Source organism: Lepidochelys kempii, chromosome 1 (assembly GCF_965140265.1).
Source record: "Lepidochelys kempii isolate rLepKem1 chromosome 1, rLepKem1.hap2, whole genome shotgun sequence".
Classification (NCBI taxonomy): Eukaryota; Metazoa; Chordata; order Testudines; family Cheloniidae; genus Lepidochelys; species Lepidochelys kempii.
Genome location: NC_133256.1, coordinates 284,078,822 through 284,097,207, shown reverse-complemented (window position 1 = coordinate 284,097,207; position 18,386 = coordinate 284,078,822). Strand labels below are relative to the sequence as shown.

General features: G+C 41.8%; 1 protein-coding gene across 6 annotated transcripts in view; it reads left to right on the top strand.

Moving 5' to 3' along the window:
• The window catches only part of TBC1D15 (TBC1 domain family member 15), an 89,062-nt gene that overhangs the window by 36,906 nt on the left and 33,770 nt on the right, over positions 1-18,386 (top strand). For 4 of the 6 annotated variants that reach the window (XM_073327764.1, XM_073327763.1, XM_073327761.1 and 1 more), the window contains 8 exons: positions 1,277-1,379; positions 2,105-2,155; positions 2,452-2,649; positions 4,486-4,614; positions 13,211-13,314; positions 13,570-13,664; positions 15,424-15,540; positions 16,033-16,133. In XM_073327764.1, coding sequence (XP_073183865.1) covers positions 1,277-1,379; positions 2,105-2,155; positions 2,452-2,649; positions 4,486-4,614; positions 13,211-13,314; positions 13,570-13,664; positions 15,424-15,540; positions 16,033-16,133 — 898 coding nt within the window. The remainder of the gene's footprint in view (positions 1-1,276; positions 1,380-2,104; positions 2,156-2,451; positions 2,650-4,485; positions 4,615-13,210; positions 13,315-13,569; positions 13,665-15,423; positions 15,541-16,032; positions 16,134-18,386) is intronic. The other 2 variants (XM_073327765.1, XM_073327762.1) reach the window with 1 other exon arrangement.

Sequence of the window (18,386 nt, the reverse complement as noted above, 5' to 3'; positions counted from 1 at the left end):
TAGTATATAAAAATGTTACATAATCAGTTATTTAATGTTTTGCTTTCTTGCTGTTTCCATTATTCATACATACTGTACCCTTGTTATTCATATAGGGATAGCATAACTGCTTTGTAAAACAATATAATAATTGGGCAGGCTGGCATTCCCCCCTCCTCCTGAACTTTGATAACCTTTTTGCCTTCCATCTAATAATATTCTGTTATGAAAGTATTCAGTCACTGCTCAAGTCAGTATGTCTGAAGTGGCTGAGATGGAACAAATATATTTATTAGATTTATCACTTTGAACATTCTGTGCTATTTAGTTTGGCTTTGTATCTCTGTTTTTATTGAATACAATCCTGTTCTGATGCCACATTGTCAAAGCTGGAATTCCGTGAATAACTGCTTTTGTGAATGTGCGTAGCTCCACATTTTGTTTTGAACAAGTATCTGTCCAGAGAGAGAATGTTTAATTTAAAATGGAAATTTCTTACAAGGGTTTTCATCCTCCTGGCTTGACAAATCATAGTACATGACTCAACCTTTGTCCCCTCTGCTGCTTTTAGCAAAACCCAGTTGAGGTTTATTAACTGCCATTGCCAGAGACCTATGACTGTGGTCTGGCAGACTTGAAATGAGATCTCTTGTTGAATTTCATATCCTCCTGCATTAACATTGTATCCTGTCATGTTGGAACTGAAAAGAGATAACCGTTATTAAAGTTCTTATCTTAGGCTTTAATAGCCAAGTATGTGTTCTATGTAGCAATGAAATAAAATAATTTTTGTTTCAAAGACTAGAAATAGTGAATTTAACCAATTGATTTCCCGAATAGTGAGCCTCAGGTGAAGGGCAGTGGAGGGTGGGGTTTGTCATAATTTTTTAGATGCTTCTCTGAAATACTAGATTGCTCAAGTACATTGAAAGCAGCCATCTGATGATCAGGTTTCAGAGTGGATTTAGCATTTGGATTCCAAACTAGAATACCTTTTTGCAGGGCTGTAATAGGACAGTTCTGTTTCAGAATATAATGAGTATAACAAAATAATGCACCTTGTAAATGGCAATCCGACTCTGACAATTAAATAGATTGAGAACTATGTATAAAAATGAAGAAATTGCATATTGTAAATATTTTTGTAAGTGTATTGTGTAAAGGGGCTAAGAATGATTTTATGTTCAGCATCAGCTTTTCTCACACACAGCACCAATTGTAACTTACAAAACCTAAAATTTTAAAAACATTTGTAGAAAAACTGGCATCTTGTGATACAAACTGTATTTTATTACAGATCTCCACAGGATAAAAGAATTCTTCTTGTCAATTGTCAGAACAAGAGTCTTTCACAGTCTTTTGAAAATCTCCTTGATGAACCAACATATGGTCTAATACAGGTATGTACTATGTATAAAACCTACTACTCCTCAGTATTCCTTTCAGATTTTAAAAGGAAGTCATCTAAAAATACCTCTGCCCTTCCGCTGCCAAAAAAACTTCCCAAACAATTAAGCAAGCTTTCTGTAGAAAGTGAAGAACTTATGTTCTACCTGTATACTATAACTACGTGTTCATGAAATTTCATTATTTTTCATATGATCAGCTATTCCTTAAGGTCCAAGTGTTGCTCCTCCATGTTGTACAGATTTTATTTCAATAGGCAAAACCTTGTTTACTTCAGCTTTGCCTACGGCCTTATACATAAAGATATAAGTATTTTAGATTATTCAAATATACTCCATAACTTTTTTTCATAGGGCGGGTGGGGGAAGAAACACAAGGCAAGTCTTGCCCAAATGTTAGGTAATTATTCAAGGAAAGAATATTTTCACCAATAATGTTCTTTCACCTAATATATGTGCTGTTCAGTGCACAATATTGCACAGATGGAAACTATTCTGTTTTATAACTGCCAATTACTGGGTGAAATCCTGGCCTCCCATTGATAGCAAAATTCCCATTGACTTCTTTGGGGCCAGGATCTCATCCCATTGATTTGATTTACAAAGGAAGTAATATTGACTAAATTGTATTAGTTTTCAGATTTAGTGATCAAAGAGAGTTTTTCTGTAAGATTTCTAGCAGGATGCTTCTTGCTTCAAGATGTATTTTCTCTGTGAAGGTAGAGCAACTAGACAGAAGAAAGACATTTTGGGCCATTCACCATTGGAAAGTAAGCACTGGACATGACTTATTATTCTGATATAAGTAGGCTAGATTTAGCTAGCACATCACTGGCCAATCTCTCAAATTAAATCATTAGTGTTATACTACTACCTGTTGTGATTTCTCATTTTAGACGTTTTTAGCACATTAAAATTATGCTATGCAAAATTGCTATTATAAAACCTTTAACTTTCAGAATAATTTTTGAGAAATTTTGGTTATAATTTATATTTTTGTTAGGGTAGTTGTGTGAAATATGAGGCTGTTACTGTTAACTTGTTTTCCTCTCCTACTGTTACATAGAAATTGAAGAAGGATCCATATACAGCAACTATGGGAGGATTTTCCAAAGTGACAAACTATATTTTTGATAGTTTGCGAGGAATTGACTCTTCAACTCAACAGCGACCACCATCTGAAATGGCAGACTTTCTCAGTGATGCTATTCCAGGGCTAAAGATAAATCAACAGGAGGAACCAGGATTTGAAGTTATTACACGAGTGAGTGTGTAGATAGCATAGTAGCATAATACAGACAGAAAGCACATTTCTTACATCCTGAATATCTTCACTGCTACAATCACTGAATTTAGAATTGTTGAAGCATGTTGTGTGTGTTCTTGAGGCTTTGGTTTATGTCTTGTCTAGAAAGTAGAGGTCTGCTCAGGCCTAACTTTTTAGGCTGAATCCAAGCCCGCCTGACTTAATCTGAGCCTGAGAGGGTCAGCAAATTTTACAGCCCAACCAGACCTTGACCCTTCTCCTTGAACCTGAGCTAGCACCTCCGCTGTCCTCTTGCCTGTGGGGTTGGCATGGCAGCAGCTGCATGCTCTGCTACTGTTGAATGCCGGCCCCTGCTGCGCAATGTGTGCGCTGTGAAGTGAAAGGCACGACGCCGCAAGGTGGTAGTGGATGACGAGAGCAGGGCACGCAGTCACTGCTGTGCCAACCCCACAGACTGGAGGAGGAGAGCCCAAGGGGGTCCAGTTGTTTTTCCACACGATCCGGACCATGCACTTGTAGTTGCGTCCAATCTTGTTGCAGGGCACTACTATAAACCATGACATAGCATAAGATCAATACTAATAGCTTGAGAATGTATATCAAAATGCTTCCTTTCATGCATTCAGAGAAAAATAGCGTTGTTGCTTATTAGCATCCAATTTATCTCCCATTGACGCCAGTGGAAGCTCAGGTTGCTCATCTTACAAGACCATCCCCATAGAAACTGGTTCAGTTCATGTTTGGCTTATTTCCTGTGTTTGGTTTTAGATCTATATTATATACTTATACCTTCAATCTCTCTTAATATATATGTGCAATTAACCTTATTTCTGTATGGTTAATTTAAACAGTTTAGACTATCCATTTATACTTACACAGGTCTAATTGTATTAAAACAAAATACTAAATGGAATGATCAGTTGTATTGTAAAGACTGGGGGATAGCAAGTAATTCCATGCACTTGTAATTCTACCATGACTCACTTATTGTGAACTCTGTGGATATAAATTTTTTACAGTTAATAAAATAATTATGTTTTATTTATATAAGTGATTCATGGCAGTGAAATTATTTAAACAGCCCAATGCTTTGAGGTGGCATTAAATATATCAGAAGCAGTTTTTATAAAACTTTTTAAAAACTCAAATTGTTCAGGTTTTCTCAATAGCTGAAAATGAAAATTGTCAGCAAGTTCAACTATGTAATCTGTAGATTCCTTGGATTTACTACCCAGCAGTTGTTCAGTTAACCATGGATATTACAGAAAGTATATGATTTATTTGAGATAATGTTGACCTGTGTGCTTTGATATGCTAAACTTGTGTGGCTTCTAAGCAGTTAAAACCCACTTGAGCTGAAATAGGCTTTGTTGCTGCCATGAGCAAAATATTTCGAGCAGCAGGGCTAAAATAGAAACTATGTCTGAAGCCTGAGCCCTACTCAGTGCTCACATATTTGGGTTGGGGACTGAGGGGAAAGTAATTTCCTGGCCATGGAGCTTTGCTGCACTTTCAAAACTACCCTCTCTCCGGAGTTGAGGGGAGAATAGCCAGTGTGTACACACAGCAAATGATCTGCTAGTCTAACCCCCAAATCCCTACTATGCTATGATGTGCAAGAACCCCCTTTGGAACTGTGGCATGCTCCTCAAATCTGTCCATTTCCCCCTTTCCTTTTAACTCCCTATACACAGTGCATCTGCTGTGGCCATAGCCCCAAGTGAATATGGAGGAGAGAGCTGGATTTAATACTATCATTTGGGTTTTTTTAAAAGAAAATTAATGGATCAGTGTAATGGCATTCATGTAACATAGGGTTTTTTAATATTTTAGATTGATCTAGGTAAACGACCTGACGTTATCAGAAGAGAGCCAGTGTCTGCTGAAGAATGGACTAAGAACATGGATTCAGAAGGAAGAATCTTAGATGCTGACTTCATAAAGCAAATGATATTCAAAGGGGTAATTTATGTTCATTAATGAAGCTGTTGCTAGGAACCGAGTCAACCAACCCCTTACGGTCAAATTTTAGTTCTCTTTCCACTTCTCTGCAAACTGTGCTACTGAGCTGATTTCATCATGCTTGCAATTTCCAGAAGGCTTTGAACTTGTCAGTGTTGTTGGACAGATTAAACAAAGTCTGTTGAGGTGTTCAAACAATGTTAAGGCAAGTCTGCAGCAACACAAAGAAATGCAGTCCCAAGACACAGAGGACTTTTATTAGCTGGTAAGAGAATTTGGAAGTAAAAAGGCGGAGATAGGTGACTGGACCTTGGCCAATACAATAGAAGAGGCAAAATTACTTAGGGAGGGAAAGTGTTCTAACTACGGCCATGTCTACGCGACAGACGTTGGTTGACGCAAGTTACACCAGTGTAAAAGCCTTTGTGGTTAATACATCACTTGTGAGTTCGTATTTGGCTGCTTGCATTGCATTGACCGCTCTCCAGGAGTGCTTGTGTTGATGCAAAGTGTGGTACATCATGGGTAGATATTACAGTATGCCACACACTACCCTGTGGTGCAGTGCCTTTTGCAGAATTTTTGCAGTGCATTGTAGAGCACACACAAGTTGTGCGTAGGGGGAGCTGTGAATAAAGGGTCAAGATTCCATCATGCAACTTTTCCCATCCCATAATGTGGTCCCCATCCCACAATTTATGCCTTTTCTAAAAATCCCACAAACCCGCATGGCACTTTTTGCTGTCAACCATCTCTGACAGAAGCGTGGAGCCCGTAGAACTCTGCGCTATTGTCATTAACCTTGCAAACACAGAATGAACAATATTCTGGTATTTTCAGAGCTGCAGGAAGTTCTGCAACAACAGAGGACATGTTGATTTCTTTGAGGACAGATGACTGTGGAACATAGTGAAAAACAATTCAAGGTTGTTGGTGGCATTAATGGAGTAGCTGCAGATGATGGAGCTTTTGGGCCTGGGAAACAGGCACCAGCTAGTGGGAACACATTGTAGTGCAGGTTTGGGACAATGAGCAGTGGCTGCAGAACTTTCAGATGTGAAACGCTACATTCCTGGATCTGTATACAGCGCTCACCCAAGCCCTTCAGCGCAGACACCAGAATGAGAGCTGCACTGACAGTTGAGAAGCAAGTGGTGATTGCACTCTGGGAAGTTTGCAGTGCTGTATTGCTACCGGTCAGTGGGAGATCTTTTTGGAGTTGGAAAATCCGTAATGGCAGCCACTGTCATGCAAGCGTTTAGAGCTGTTAATTGTATCCTGCAATGCAGGACTGTGACTCTAGGCCGTGTGCAGGATATTGTGGCTAGATTTGCAGCTATTGGGTTCCTGATCTGCAGTGGAGTGATAGATGGCATGCACGTTCCTATTTTGGCCCCAGCCCTGTTACTCTGAAAAATAGGTTTGCGGGCACCCCTAGAATAATCTTCCTATCATTCCCTTAATCTGTCCTTCCCTAGGTATGGGTCTCCAGGGTAGTCAAGGAAACACTTTGAGGATACGGATATAGCCTTCTGATTAAAATGATTGACACAGGCAGTGTTCTTTCCAACACAAAGTATCTTTTTATTACTATAACTAATAATCCCTAATACAGTGTAATCTAAAAGCATGGATTAAACACAAATCACTTGTTGCAAATTAAAGAGAACTCAAACTGCAGTACAGTTTGAATGACGTTAAGTGGGTGTGCTCTGTTACAGATGACCAGTCTGTACAGGGTGCTGACAGCAGTTCTTAAATTGAACTTCCAATTTTACATAGGTAAATTGGAGTGAACACAACATTTTATGCACCTTTATCAACACACACACACATTCTAATCCCACACTATACTATAATGAGATTTAGCAAACACTCTAAAATCCGTTGATGTCACTCTTTGATTGCTGTTGCCAACTCCCATTAGTTACCAGCATGGCATGTGTTCTCCCTCTTCTTAGCTCCGCTCTTCATTTCTTTCAGCTACACTGCTGACCTCCTTCAGCAGTTGCTCTGCTCTGCTCTCAACTGTTTTAACTGCTCACCTTTTTAAACCTTTCTATTCTGACAGCATGCTCACTGTTAAACATTACCTCATTCTTGGATGTATGCTAACATTCTGCACATGCTCACTGCTGTTATTTACTGCACAGTTAAGACCTTGCCCTACTTGACTTTTTGCCAAGTCACCATCTTACATATTCTTGGCTTTCTGCCAATGACCTTTTCCCCATTTTTTGCACTGGGTATACTCAGCCTAGAAACACTTTGTCGTTAGACCTCATTTTACTTGCAGTGGTCATGTGACCCATAACACTCAGTGGTGAAGTGACTCCTGCTTATTCAAGTGGAAAGCTAGGGTTAGAAAATGGAGATTAGAAATATAAAATGGAGTCTGGGGAGTTTCTCCGGTACCAGCCAACAGAAAGGGCTACTTCTGTATGGTTATGCAAGTGTTGGTGGATCAATGGGGATTCTTCATGGATATCAATGTGGACTGGTCAGGGATGCATGATATTCACATCTCTAAGAATGCAGGACTGTTCAGGAAGCTGCGAGTGGGGATATTTTTTCCCAACCAGTAGATTGCCATTGGTGATGTTGAAATGCCAATAGTGATCCTGGGAGACCCAGCATACCCCTTGCTTCTCTGGCTCATGAAGCTGTGTGCTGGTCACCTTGACAGCTCCAAGGAAAGTTTCACCTACTGGCTCAGCAGGTGCAGAATGACAGTTGAATGTGCTTTCAGTAGACTGAAGGGATGCCGGCGGTGTTTACTCGCTAGTTTAGATTTCAGTGAGAAAAATATCCTAATGGTTATATCTGCCTGTTGTGCCCTGCCTAATATCTGTGAGGCAAAGGGGCAAAAGCTGCTGCAGCAGGAGTGGAGGGCAAAGGTGGAGAGGCTGTCTACTGACTTTGAACAGCAAGACGAAAGATAATTAGAAGAACTCAGCTTGACGCTATGTGGCTGATAGGAGAACTTGAAAGAGCACTTTAATAGTCAGCCACGGTAGTGTGTTCAGCTGGACTATGCTCTAGTTGGCCCTGAAGTTTTGAGGGTTACTAGGAATTGCATAGCACTTGGTGTACATTTATGAATCACATCTTTAAATGAACCAGTGAACTTTGTGCTGTCTATTTTACATTTATAATTATTACACGACTTTTTCACTGAACCTGTGAGTTCTGTGGTCTTGTTCTGTTACAAGTGATGTGCCTTGAGTATTGCTAGGCATGTTATTAATAGGACTCTACCAAATCCAGGGTTCACTTTGGTCAATTTTACAGCCGCTGGGTCTTAAAATTGGTCAATTGCACAATTTCAAATGTTTACATCTGAAATTTCATGCTGTTGTAACTGGGGGGATCCTGATTCAAAAGGAGGTGGGGGGGTCCCAAAGTTGTTGTAGGGGGGTTGCAGGATTGCCGTACTCATTTCTGTGCTGCCTTCAGAGCCAAGCTCTGAAGACAGCAGCTGCGGAGTTTTCTGCAGCTAGAGGAGGCTCCCGGAGGTGGAGGCTGGTCTGATTTCCCCAGTGTTGCTGGGAACGCCCCAACCGGGGGATCCTAGCTGCTCGTCGGGGCCAGTGGTGGATTAATGTATGGGCCCAGGGGCCCTGGACAATTTGAAAAATGGGTGCCCCATCCCTGGCAGGAGCCATGGGGTGGAAGCCCAGGCCGAAGAGGGGCTGGAGCTGCAGGGAGTGGCAGCCTCCAGCCCAGGTTCCTGAACCCGGACAAGAGCCACAGAGGGTGGAAGGCCCGAGTCCTTCTGGAGCCGCAGCTTTGAAGTGCCTCTTTGAAATGGGGAGTCTGACCTGCGAGGGATGGATGGTGGGGTAGGAAATGAGGCAACTGTTCGGTTGCATGAAACAATAAAATTTTATCCCGTTTCCATGGGTATGAGCACAGGGTAGTGGCAATGAGTACTGGCACTATTTTCCATAGGGAGTAATGATTTCAGCTGATAACTTCATTCTTTGGGGCAACAAAGGCACAGTGAACACAGCTGCTGCTGGTGTCCTAAAGCTGCTTGGGTCTGTATGCTGCTGACCTGTTTACTGCAACTGAGTCCTGCAGAAGTCATCGTGGAGTGGCATGGGAATGTCCTATTGTGAGGGAAGAAATAAGGTTGCCATCCCTAGAAGTCTTCAAAAGAGGATTGCAGAGTTACCTCTGTGAAAGTTTCATCAAGATCTCTCAAGAGGATTCTAGGGACATCCCAATGTGCATAAACAAACTGCTCCACATGGCTCCCCTTTCCCCACTAACCTGACAGTGGAGTAAATAGCAGATGAGAGCTCTACCTCTGTTGTATCTCTTCTCATATGAGAAAAACAATGAAAAGTAGATAACTATGTAGTTCTACCTTTGGGATTGGGCTGAGTGCCATTTTCACATTTAAATACTGTAAAGGAGAATGCATGCGCACACCTGAGATTCCTTTCCCTTCATTGAGCTCACCCGTGCCCGGCTGGTAGGACTGGTTAGATTGTGGTAGAGTCTCAAAAAGATCCTGGCTCGCAGCACAGCTGGACCCTCCTGCTACATCTCCCTCCTCTGCTTCTTCCTTGCTGTTCATGGCTGAGGCCTTGGGCTCCTTGGAGGTATCCACAGTGGTATGTGAGGTGCTTGGTGGGGTCTCCACCAAGTATGGTGTACAGCTCATTGTAAAAGTGGCAGGCCTATGGCTCAGCACTAGATCAACTGTTGGCCTTCCTGGCCTTCTGGTACGCCTGTCACAGTTGCTTCACTTTCGTGTGGCACAGCTGCTGATCCCTGTCATACCCCTTCACCTGCATCCCCTGTGCGATCATTGTGTATGTTTCTATGACTGGTCTGCAGCTGTGGCTGCACAGCCTCTTTTCCCCACAGGCCCAGGAGATCCAATACCTCCTGTCCACTCCAGGCAGGAGCAAGTGTAGAGCATGTAGCCAGCAGGTCAGTTGGGCAGTCGCATACAACGAGGGAGAGCTGCTAGGTGTGCTCTCCAAGGAGTGCAATTAGGAAAAAAGCATTTCAAAAATACATAGAGTTTTGAAGGGGGTGGCTTCCATGACCCAGGGGCAATGGAGTTCACAAATGTGACTAGAGCGGTCACTGTCGGTCACTGGGGAAGCTGCTGGAGGATCATTAACATCAATACGGGTCTCACAGTGTCCGCGCTCGCGCTGTGGTGACCACAATATGTCATCCATGGCTCAACGTCATTCGAGGAGGTGGTATTGCTGCCTTGCCGTAATGAGGCGCTTACATTGACAGGAGATAAATGTGAGTGCAAACAAGTTGATGCAAAGCTATTTACATCAACCTAACTCTGCAGTGTAAACCAGGCCTAAGAAGGTGCCTCCCAAGAAACTGTTAATGCTTTAATGAAAGTGCTATTTTCTTTAGAAAGTGAGTCCCCTTTTTTCTGAATTCGTAGTCTTCCTCTCCTATCTTGCCCTTGTTTCTTGCTCTCTGTGGTTTGTTCTGGTAGCGAAATTGTTGTGGGCTGTGCTAAAGCTGACCCTGAAGATTTTCGTTAATTTTAGCCTTGTTTTGTGGAGTCCTGTATTATATGAATTCAGCTTCAGTAGTGCAAATCTAGTAGTAAATACAAACTAAAGTTATGAAGAACAGTTATAGCAAGGACACATCTCCTAATCAGTTGTCATGTGTGATGTTTGGTTTTTTTGGCAGTCAGTCCAGGAGCCTGTTGCAGAGCAGGCTCATTGGCTGGCTGTTGTCACAGTGCAGCCCATGTGCGTGTTGCTTGCCCTCTCAGCATTACCCTGTAAACCCTAAACGTAGAAGGCCAGCATGTTTTAATGCCCTAAGCATCTGACAGCCTGAGAAGTAAACCCAGGTCCCAACTTGCTTCCCATCTGTTGGGTTTGATTACACTTGACTTGGTGGCATAGCCAAGTGATACAGCAAATATTTGGCACTATTGTACCTGTTTTAACCTAGTAGAAGAGGGGAATATAGTGAGGAGTAAAGAAATACTGTTGCTATAGTGGCTAATATTTCATTATTGAACAGTGTTCAAGAAGTAGATTTGTTTTGTTCTCCCAGGCACAGTGCAGATGCTTGCCCATAGGAGATGCAGGGGCTTGTCCTATTTGAGGCAGGTAACATTCAGGCAGGAGTAGTCCTTGATATAGGAAAGAAATGTGGTAGGAAGTGCCAGATTTACTATGAAAGGTTATTGAGAAATAAACATTCTTAAGTACACACCCATATTATGAGTTGTGTGGTGGGATCATCTGCATGTTATATGCTCTTATTTATAGTTATGACACCAGGTGTATTTTATATTACAAATGGTGTACCAGACCTTGGAGTATTGGGTAATTGGGTCTAATGGAGAGCAGGTTTGGGGGTTGCAAAATAAAGTTTGGACTCGTTAGTTACAGTACAGAGTTTTAAGTCTAGAATTTATCTTATCTTTTAATGCTTATACAAAGGTTCAAGAATGATGTTTCTGAGGAGGGAGAGAAGTGTAGGGTGAAATGTGACTTAATCTTTTAGTGATATTTTCTTTCACTGTTGCCAGGTTGTGCCTGATGCTTTGGTAGTTTTCACTAGCATCTATGTAATCATTTGATTTTATTCCAGTCATTTGACAAACCAATTGCATTGGTTCTTTAAATGTGTTTCTAGATAAAGGCTAATCAGATTCTCTCTGTCCAAGTCTCTGATTGTCTGCACTATGAGCTTAGGAGTGTGATTTCCCCTGTTGGTGTAGATCCTCATCAGTAGGGTCCTACCAAATTCCTGGTCCATTCTGGTCAATTTCACCATCATATTTTTAAAATAGTCAATTTCAAGGTTTCAGATGTTTTCCTCTGAAATTTCATCATGTTATAACTGTGGCGGTCCTAACCCAAAAGAGGTTTGTGGGCAGGTCGCAAAGCTGTTGTAGTGGGGTCATTGGATTGCTACCCTCATTTCTGTGCTGCCTTCAGAGCTGGGCTGGGCTCTGAAGGCAGCAGCCACCTACAGATACGGAAGGTTCCGGAGGTGGGCCTGATCTCCCTCCTGAGAGCAGCCATGCAGAGGAAGAGGAAGTCCTATCCTTCCCCAGCCTGGCCGGGACTAACAGCTAGGAACCCCCAGCTGGGGCACTCCCCAGCAGCATGGGGAAGATCAGACCCATCTCCAGCAACCTCCCCCAGCTTCAGGAAGCTCAGTGTTTGCCGTCTTCAGAACACAGCCTTGGAGCTTCCTGAAGCCAGGGGAGGTACCCGGAGGTGGGTCTGATCTCCCTGCAGGAGCAGCTGTGCAGAGCAAGTCTCGTTTCTCCCAAACCCTGCTGGGACTAGTAGCTGGAGCCCTGTGCATGGGAGTCCCCCGTGAGGCACCCACAGCCCTGTCAATCCCCCTCCCCTACAATAGCTAGATTTCACAGGGAAAGTCTGATTTCATGGTCCATGACGCATTTTTCACGGCCATGAAATTTGGGAGGGCCCTACTCGTCAAGCTAATGCGAATATAAATAGTAGTGAGGCCACAGTAGCATGGGTAGTGGTCTTATCCAGGGTTTTCAGAACCCCCAACAGGGGCAACTAAACTATTTCACTCCAGGCGGTATAAGGAATAAATCAACAGGAACTCGGCACTTCTGTCTGATCAAGGAAAAATGCAAGTAAGCATGCTCTAAAACTGCAGTTTATTAGATTTAAGCACACACAAACATAAGCAATAGGTAAATACGTGGGATGTTCTAAACCTAACATCTGGAATGGTATTGAGTAATTAATAGCAGGTTTGCAGTGGCCAGTGGCCCACCGGGGAGAAAGGGTGTCAGGAAAACTCTCAAGATGGCTTCAGAGGACTGCTCCAAAGCACACTCTATTAGCTAATATTTTATAACTTACTTCTATAAAACACATAGGTCATAATGACCCCTGCTGTATCATCACTTTTCTAACTTTCAATAAACTTTTAATATCAGAGGTGTCTAAATTCAAGGTTTTCAGACTCAGTTGTTTACTTGTCTGTCCCTTCCTCCCATTCTGATTGGCAGAAACTGCCAGCTAGATTTGACCTTGTTTCTAAAAGCCAGTGTCCAAATTAACCCTTAACTATGTGGCGTCCTGTTTAATTAATTCAGGGTGGCTGAATGCACACAACATGATTGCAATTCGCTTAATCACATTCTGGGGTTTACACACCCCTCAAATCCAGGGCAACAGTGGAGGCGCATCTGAGCTGTGCTGAGTACAACCCCATCTGAAATCAGTGGGTATGTACTCAGCACAGCCCAGCTGTCTCTCTGCTGCTGCTGCCTGTGCTACCGTGGCCACACTGCTATTATACTTTTGCTATTGTGTTGAGAATGCGAGTATGTGTACACAAACTGGGGAATCACACCCCTAGCTTGTAATGTAGACGTCGCCTGTGAAACCTAATAAGGTGAGGTGGTAGGTACTGTAAAGCTGTATGGGAGGATACTCTTTGCCTTCAGCTAATCTGAAAAGTCATCTTAACCTTTGTTTTCAATTATTACTTTCAGCCGTGTCTGCTTACTGTGGCATTGTTTCATCGCTAGAGCTAGAATCTTACATTCTTTGATTCTTATTTATTGCATATGCATATTTTCCCTTAGGGACTCTGCCATGCTTTGAGAAAAGAAGTATGGAAATTCCTTTTGGGTTATTTTCCTTGGCACAGTACCAGAGAGGAAAGAACTAATTTGCAAAAAAGAAAAACGTGAGTACAGACATACTTTTGTACTACGAAGTAGGTTTAAATAGTTTCAGAATTTTTTCAAGCATATGCTTATTGTAGTTATGTGGAAGTCTTCCTAAGTCTAACTGTTTAATGTTATTGAATGCAGTTATCCATGGCTTACTCCTGTTTGCGCTGTTCTTTTATTTTTTGAGAGATTGTGACATTCAAATTGTGAAAAGTGAAATGGCTTAGCAAGTTGCATTTAGTTTAAAAATGACCTTTCTTTTTCTTTAGAGATGAATATTTCAGGATGAAACTTCAGTGGAAATCAGTCAGTGATGAGCAAGAAAAACGAAATTCAAGATTAAGAGACTATAAGAGTCTTATAGGTAATTTTCCTTTTGTAGGTTTAGGGTGCAACATATGGATTAGATTAATGGCAAGATTTAAAAAAAAAAAGAGAAGTGAAGCTCTTGAGATTTAGAATACTAGAGCCATTGGTCAGTGTATCTTGTGGCCAGAGAATTTGCTGCATAATCAAGCTCCAAAATCTCAGCTTTCACTTAACTTTCTTAAAAAGCTTCTTGGAGTGCATGGGTATGTCCTCAATTAATAAGAGACCTCCCCAGTGAAGAAGGGCACTGGCTTGCTTTAAAGGAGTACCATCCAGTCTTCAGTGGCTCTGAAATTATGAAAGCAATATTGAGTACAGTTTGTCATTTTTATCTCATTTTAAGATAAAAATGAGAGCCAGCATAATCCAGAAACTAGCAGGTACGACGTGGGGTGCATCAGTGTTGTGAACATCTGCAATAGCACTTGTATATTTAGTAGCTGACTGTTGTGCACCAGTATGGAGCAGATGCAGCCACACACAAATTGTGAATACCCAGCTAAGTACAGTGATGCGGTGCATCATGAGAACCCTTAAGTTGACTTCAACACCATGGCTACCTGTCCTGTCTAACGTTGCTCCCCCGCCAATACGCCGAACTGGTGCAACGTTCTGCGAAGCTCAGTGAACCTGTGAAAACAGATGTCTTCCTGTTCACCAAGACCTTGACACCCTCCACTCCACCCCCCCACCTCACAATGTCTTAAGTCCTGCAAGCCTTTCTGGGAACACTTGTTTAACCTCATGCAATCAGGCTATGATCAGGAGGAGGCTTGGAAAGCAGACTGGGCTAAACGAGACTTAAAAAAAAATAAGCACCTTTTGCCAGATCCCACGCAGAAGGTTCCTGGATTTGACCTTCTATAGTTATCTGGGTCACCTCTGAACCGAATTTGAACCAACCATGCTAGATGTGGACATCTAATGCACAAATGGAAAATCAAGGACTCCTTGGTGTGTGTGTGTGGTTCCCCATAACAGACCATCGAACATATCCCTATCTACTGCCCAATTTATAAATATGAGGGAGGCATCACTGCAATAAATTCTGCTACTCCTGATGTAGCCACTTGGCTCAATCAACTTTAGGTGAAATTGTAGTTGCTGCTCTACCCCAGCCATACAAGAGAAGTGCAGTTTGTAATCAAATTCAGGAAGTGTGAACTCTGTTCATTGAAACAACAAAAAATGTACAGTCTATATCTAGGAGCAAGCAGGCAGTTTCAGCTCAGTAATGATTAGAGAAACAAGACAAACTAAAATTTAATAATACTTGCTATAATGAACCAACCAATTACAAGTGTCACAAAATCACTTTATGCTTGTTTGCATATTAGCTTTTTCCCATTATAGTTTTTAAATTATGCTGCATATCATATGCATTTGAGTGGCATTTTACAATTAACTCATCTAAAGTAGTCTTCTTTGTTGCTTTGAATTCAGTAAAAATATTTTATATTTAATCATGAGGGTTCTGTAAAAAGTGTGTAACAATTAAAAAAAAAATGGAAAATCTGCTTGTAAGTATATCTTTTTCCAGACAGGAAGAATTTTCTTTTAAATACTTACTCTTAAAATCCCCTTTAAATATTTTATAATGACATTCAGTGAATATAGTTGGTTTCTTAAACACTTCAAAGCTCTGCAATAGTGTTTTGAGAAATCAGTAACTTAAAGAGCATTGTGCATTTGTTAGATATAGGCTTAGTAAAAATTGTTTTGAAAGTGTTTTGTATCTGTGGGTTATTTCTCAGAAAAAGATGTAAACAGAACAGACCGAACCAACAAGTTCTATGAAGGCCAAGATAATCCAGGATTGATCTTGCTTCATGACATTTTGATGACCTATTGTATGTATGACTTTGATTTAGGTAAGTGGGACTTGTCTGAATATTTTTTTATAAAGAGTTAATGGTTAGTGAGCAAGGATCACTTTTCAGAGTATTACTGCATTTCAAAAATCTTTTACTGTATAATTATATACTTTCTGAAGGTTGTTAAAGTTAAATTAAATAGAAATGTGGGTGTATGTTTTCTAAAGATTTGGAGAATCAAGGGTATATATGTATACAGTTTCTGTCCATGTTTTCAGAACATAAACTTTTAATGATCAAATGCACGTATTTTTTTTAAGTCATACAGAGGAAATTGAATTTTCAGACTATTTGGTTATGCTGATTTGGAACATAACTACCAGTCTGCTGTACCATTGAATAATTGTACAAACAATGAGTGTTCAGTAACAAATTTGAAGCTTGGCATCTTGGAAGATAAGGAAGGAAAATAATTTAATTTAGAGTTCATAATTGTGTAAATCACTAGTTAACAGTCTAAGATTAAGTTTAATTATTTCTTTTTTTAAGGGTATGTTCAGGGAATGAGTGACTTGCTTTCTCCTGTCTTGTATATCATGGAAAATGAAGTGGATGCCTTTTGGTGCTTTGTATCATACATGGATCAAATGGTAAAAACAAGATTATTTATTTCATAGTGTTCATGCAGCTTTCATTATCTGAATTTAGATGTAAAACGTTGTCATTTTATCTCTTATGTCTTCATGACTAGACTTGAAAATTTTGCATTACTTCCTCTGTTGTCTTTAATATTTGCAAAGCAGAAAGAAACAGTTTAATATTGGTGTATGTATGACTGCAGAATAGCTCAGAGGCACATTTGTCCAATAGATGGACTATGCCCATGTAAAGTAGGTGGCACTTGTTTATCTTCTCTTTTTAAAGATAGGAGGATCAAATGCCCATCATGGCCAGTCAGTCACTAGAGGTTTACACCATCTGTGGACTGATAAAAGTACACCACCACCACAACCTTTCAGCTTCCAAGTCCTGTTACACCATCAGTGAGAAGCTGGCCATATTGTGTTACCCAAAAGTGCTCATGTTTATCAATGTGTATACATACTTCAGCGACAGACAAAAATTGGGAAGATAGGGTTTTTTCCAAGTCTCCTGTTTTCTCCCTTATATTTCTTCTGTTTGTTTATATGTAAAATAAACACATTTGGTCCTTGACACAGCTTATGGTAGCTTTTGATCTTCTGGGAATATAAAGCTTCCAGAAAGTTTACCAGCTACGGGGAAATTCTCCTAGTGTAAGAGGAGGTCTTGGGTGTGACAGTGTCTTCTCTAAGGACCCCTATTTCCTCTCTGAGTGCAGCTGTGATCTCTGTATGCTGGAACATAGCTCTCTTGGGAGGGCTTGCAGCCCTGAAGCTATTCTGAGTTATGCTGATGGCCAAAATAGCCCCTGGCTGGCACCAAGATAAAGCTACCATTATTCTTCTTTGAGTAGTGTCCCAATGGGTGCTCCAGTAGAGGTGTGTTTGCGTTCCTGTGCTGCTGACCAAAGAACTTTGGTAGCAGTTTCCTTTCGGCCCACGCATGGTTTGTCCGTCGTCCGTCCGTCCCCTGCACCCCCGGCCGTCTTTGTGCTCTGCCACAAGGCTAGCCAGCATTGCGCAGGCGAACCTGCCTCAGTTCCTTCTCTACCACCCCTGGCTAGAGATGGAGCTTTTAGCTGGCTGTTTATCAGATTATTAATTTACCAAAGACTTGTTAATCATTTCTTTTCTAACTACTCCTTGAAGTTTCCTTTGTGTGCCCTTTTTTAGTCTTAAAAATATATCTATTTTTGATTTTGGTTTCTCTCTCTCTCACGTACACGTACACGTCTGGGACCACACCATCTCAGCTGCAAAGAATCTATCCTGGTGTCTGTTGCCTTGGGGAAGATCGCATTGCCCAGAAGTGTGGATTTTACCAGCAGTTGAAACTGTGGTCCCGAAAGGATAGAGAACTGAGACTTAAACTTCTTCCAGTGGAAGCAGCTCTCCAACTGCCTTCAGACCCATGTCAAGACTCAGTATGGTGGGAATCCTCACCACAGCTCTCTACATCCAAGGAGGGTGTGCCTAAGAAGACACCTATGAGCCATTCACACAAGGCTTTTAAAAAGAGAGCCATGAGTCCCCACAGCAAGCCCGAAAACCGCCAGTTCACTCAGTATCATCGGTACGGACGGTACAGAAGCCATCCAAATGCAGTACCTAGAGCTCGCATGGTACTATTCCAGCAGAACACGTTAGGCTGCCTAAGGACCCGATGGGCCCAGGCAATGAAACATCGGTAACGACTGGGTGAGACAGAGATACTCTGCCTTGGGGAAAGCTCCATTGGTATGGACAATGGCATCTGTACCATCAAAGGTATGCCAACCACTGGTGAACCGTTCAACCAGGTCCGCATCACCAACTCCATTGGTATAGTCACTCCGGCACCATCGTCCACCCCCAGTACCGCTACCTACTGCACCTCCTGACTTCAGATACTCAAGAGACCTTATAGTGTCTGATGTACTGGAGTCTCCTCTACTTACTACCAGGGCTCTGGTATCAAGTCTGCCTTGAGTTCCAGATTCTCCTTCTGCATTTGCCTTTCACCCGCATTCTCTAGCAGGGAGTCAATGAGCAGGAGGAGGTAGTCTCCCATTGCTCCTCATGCACCTTATGGTATCCATTACCAATCTGGACCTCTTCAGCCTCCCTGTCCATCTGACCCTCAGCCTCCTGGTATGGTCAGCCATGGTACCAAACACTGGGACCTTTCCTGCCATTCCAGTGGCCTTACTGGGATTCATGGCAGGCATATAGACATCGTGCCTCCTGAAGTTCTAGCATGGCTTACCAGGAACCAGTGAGGCA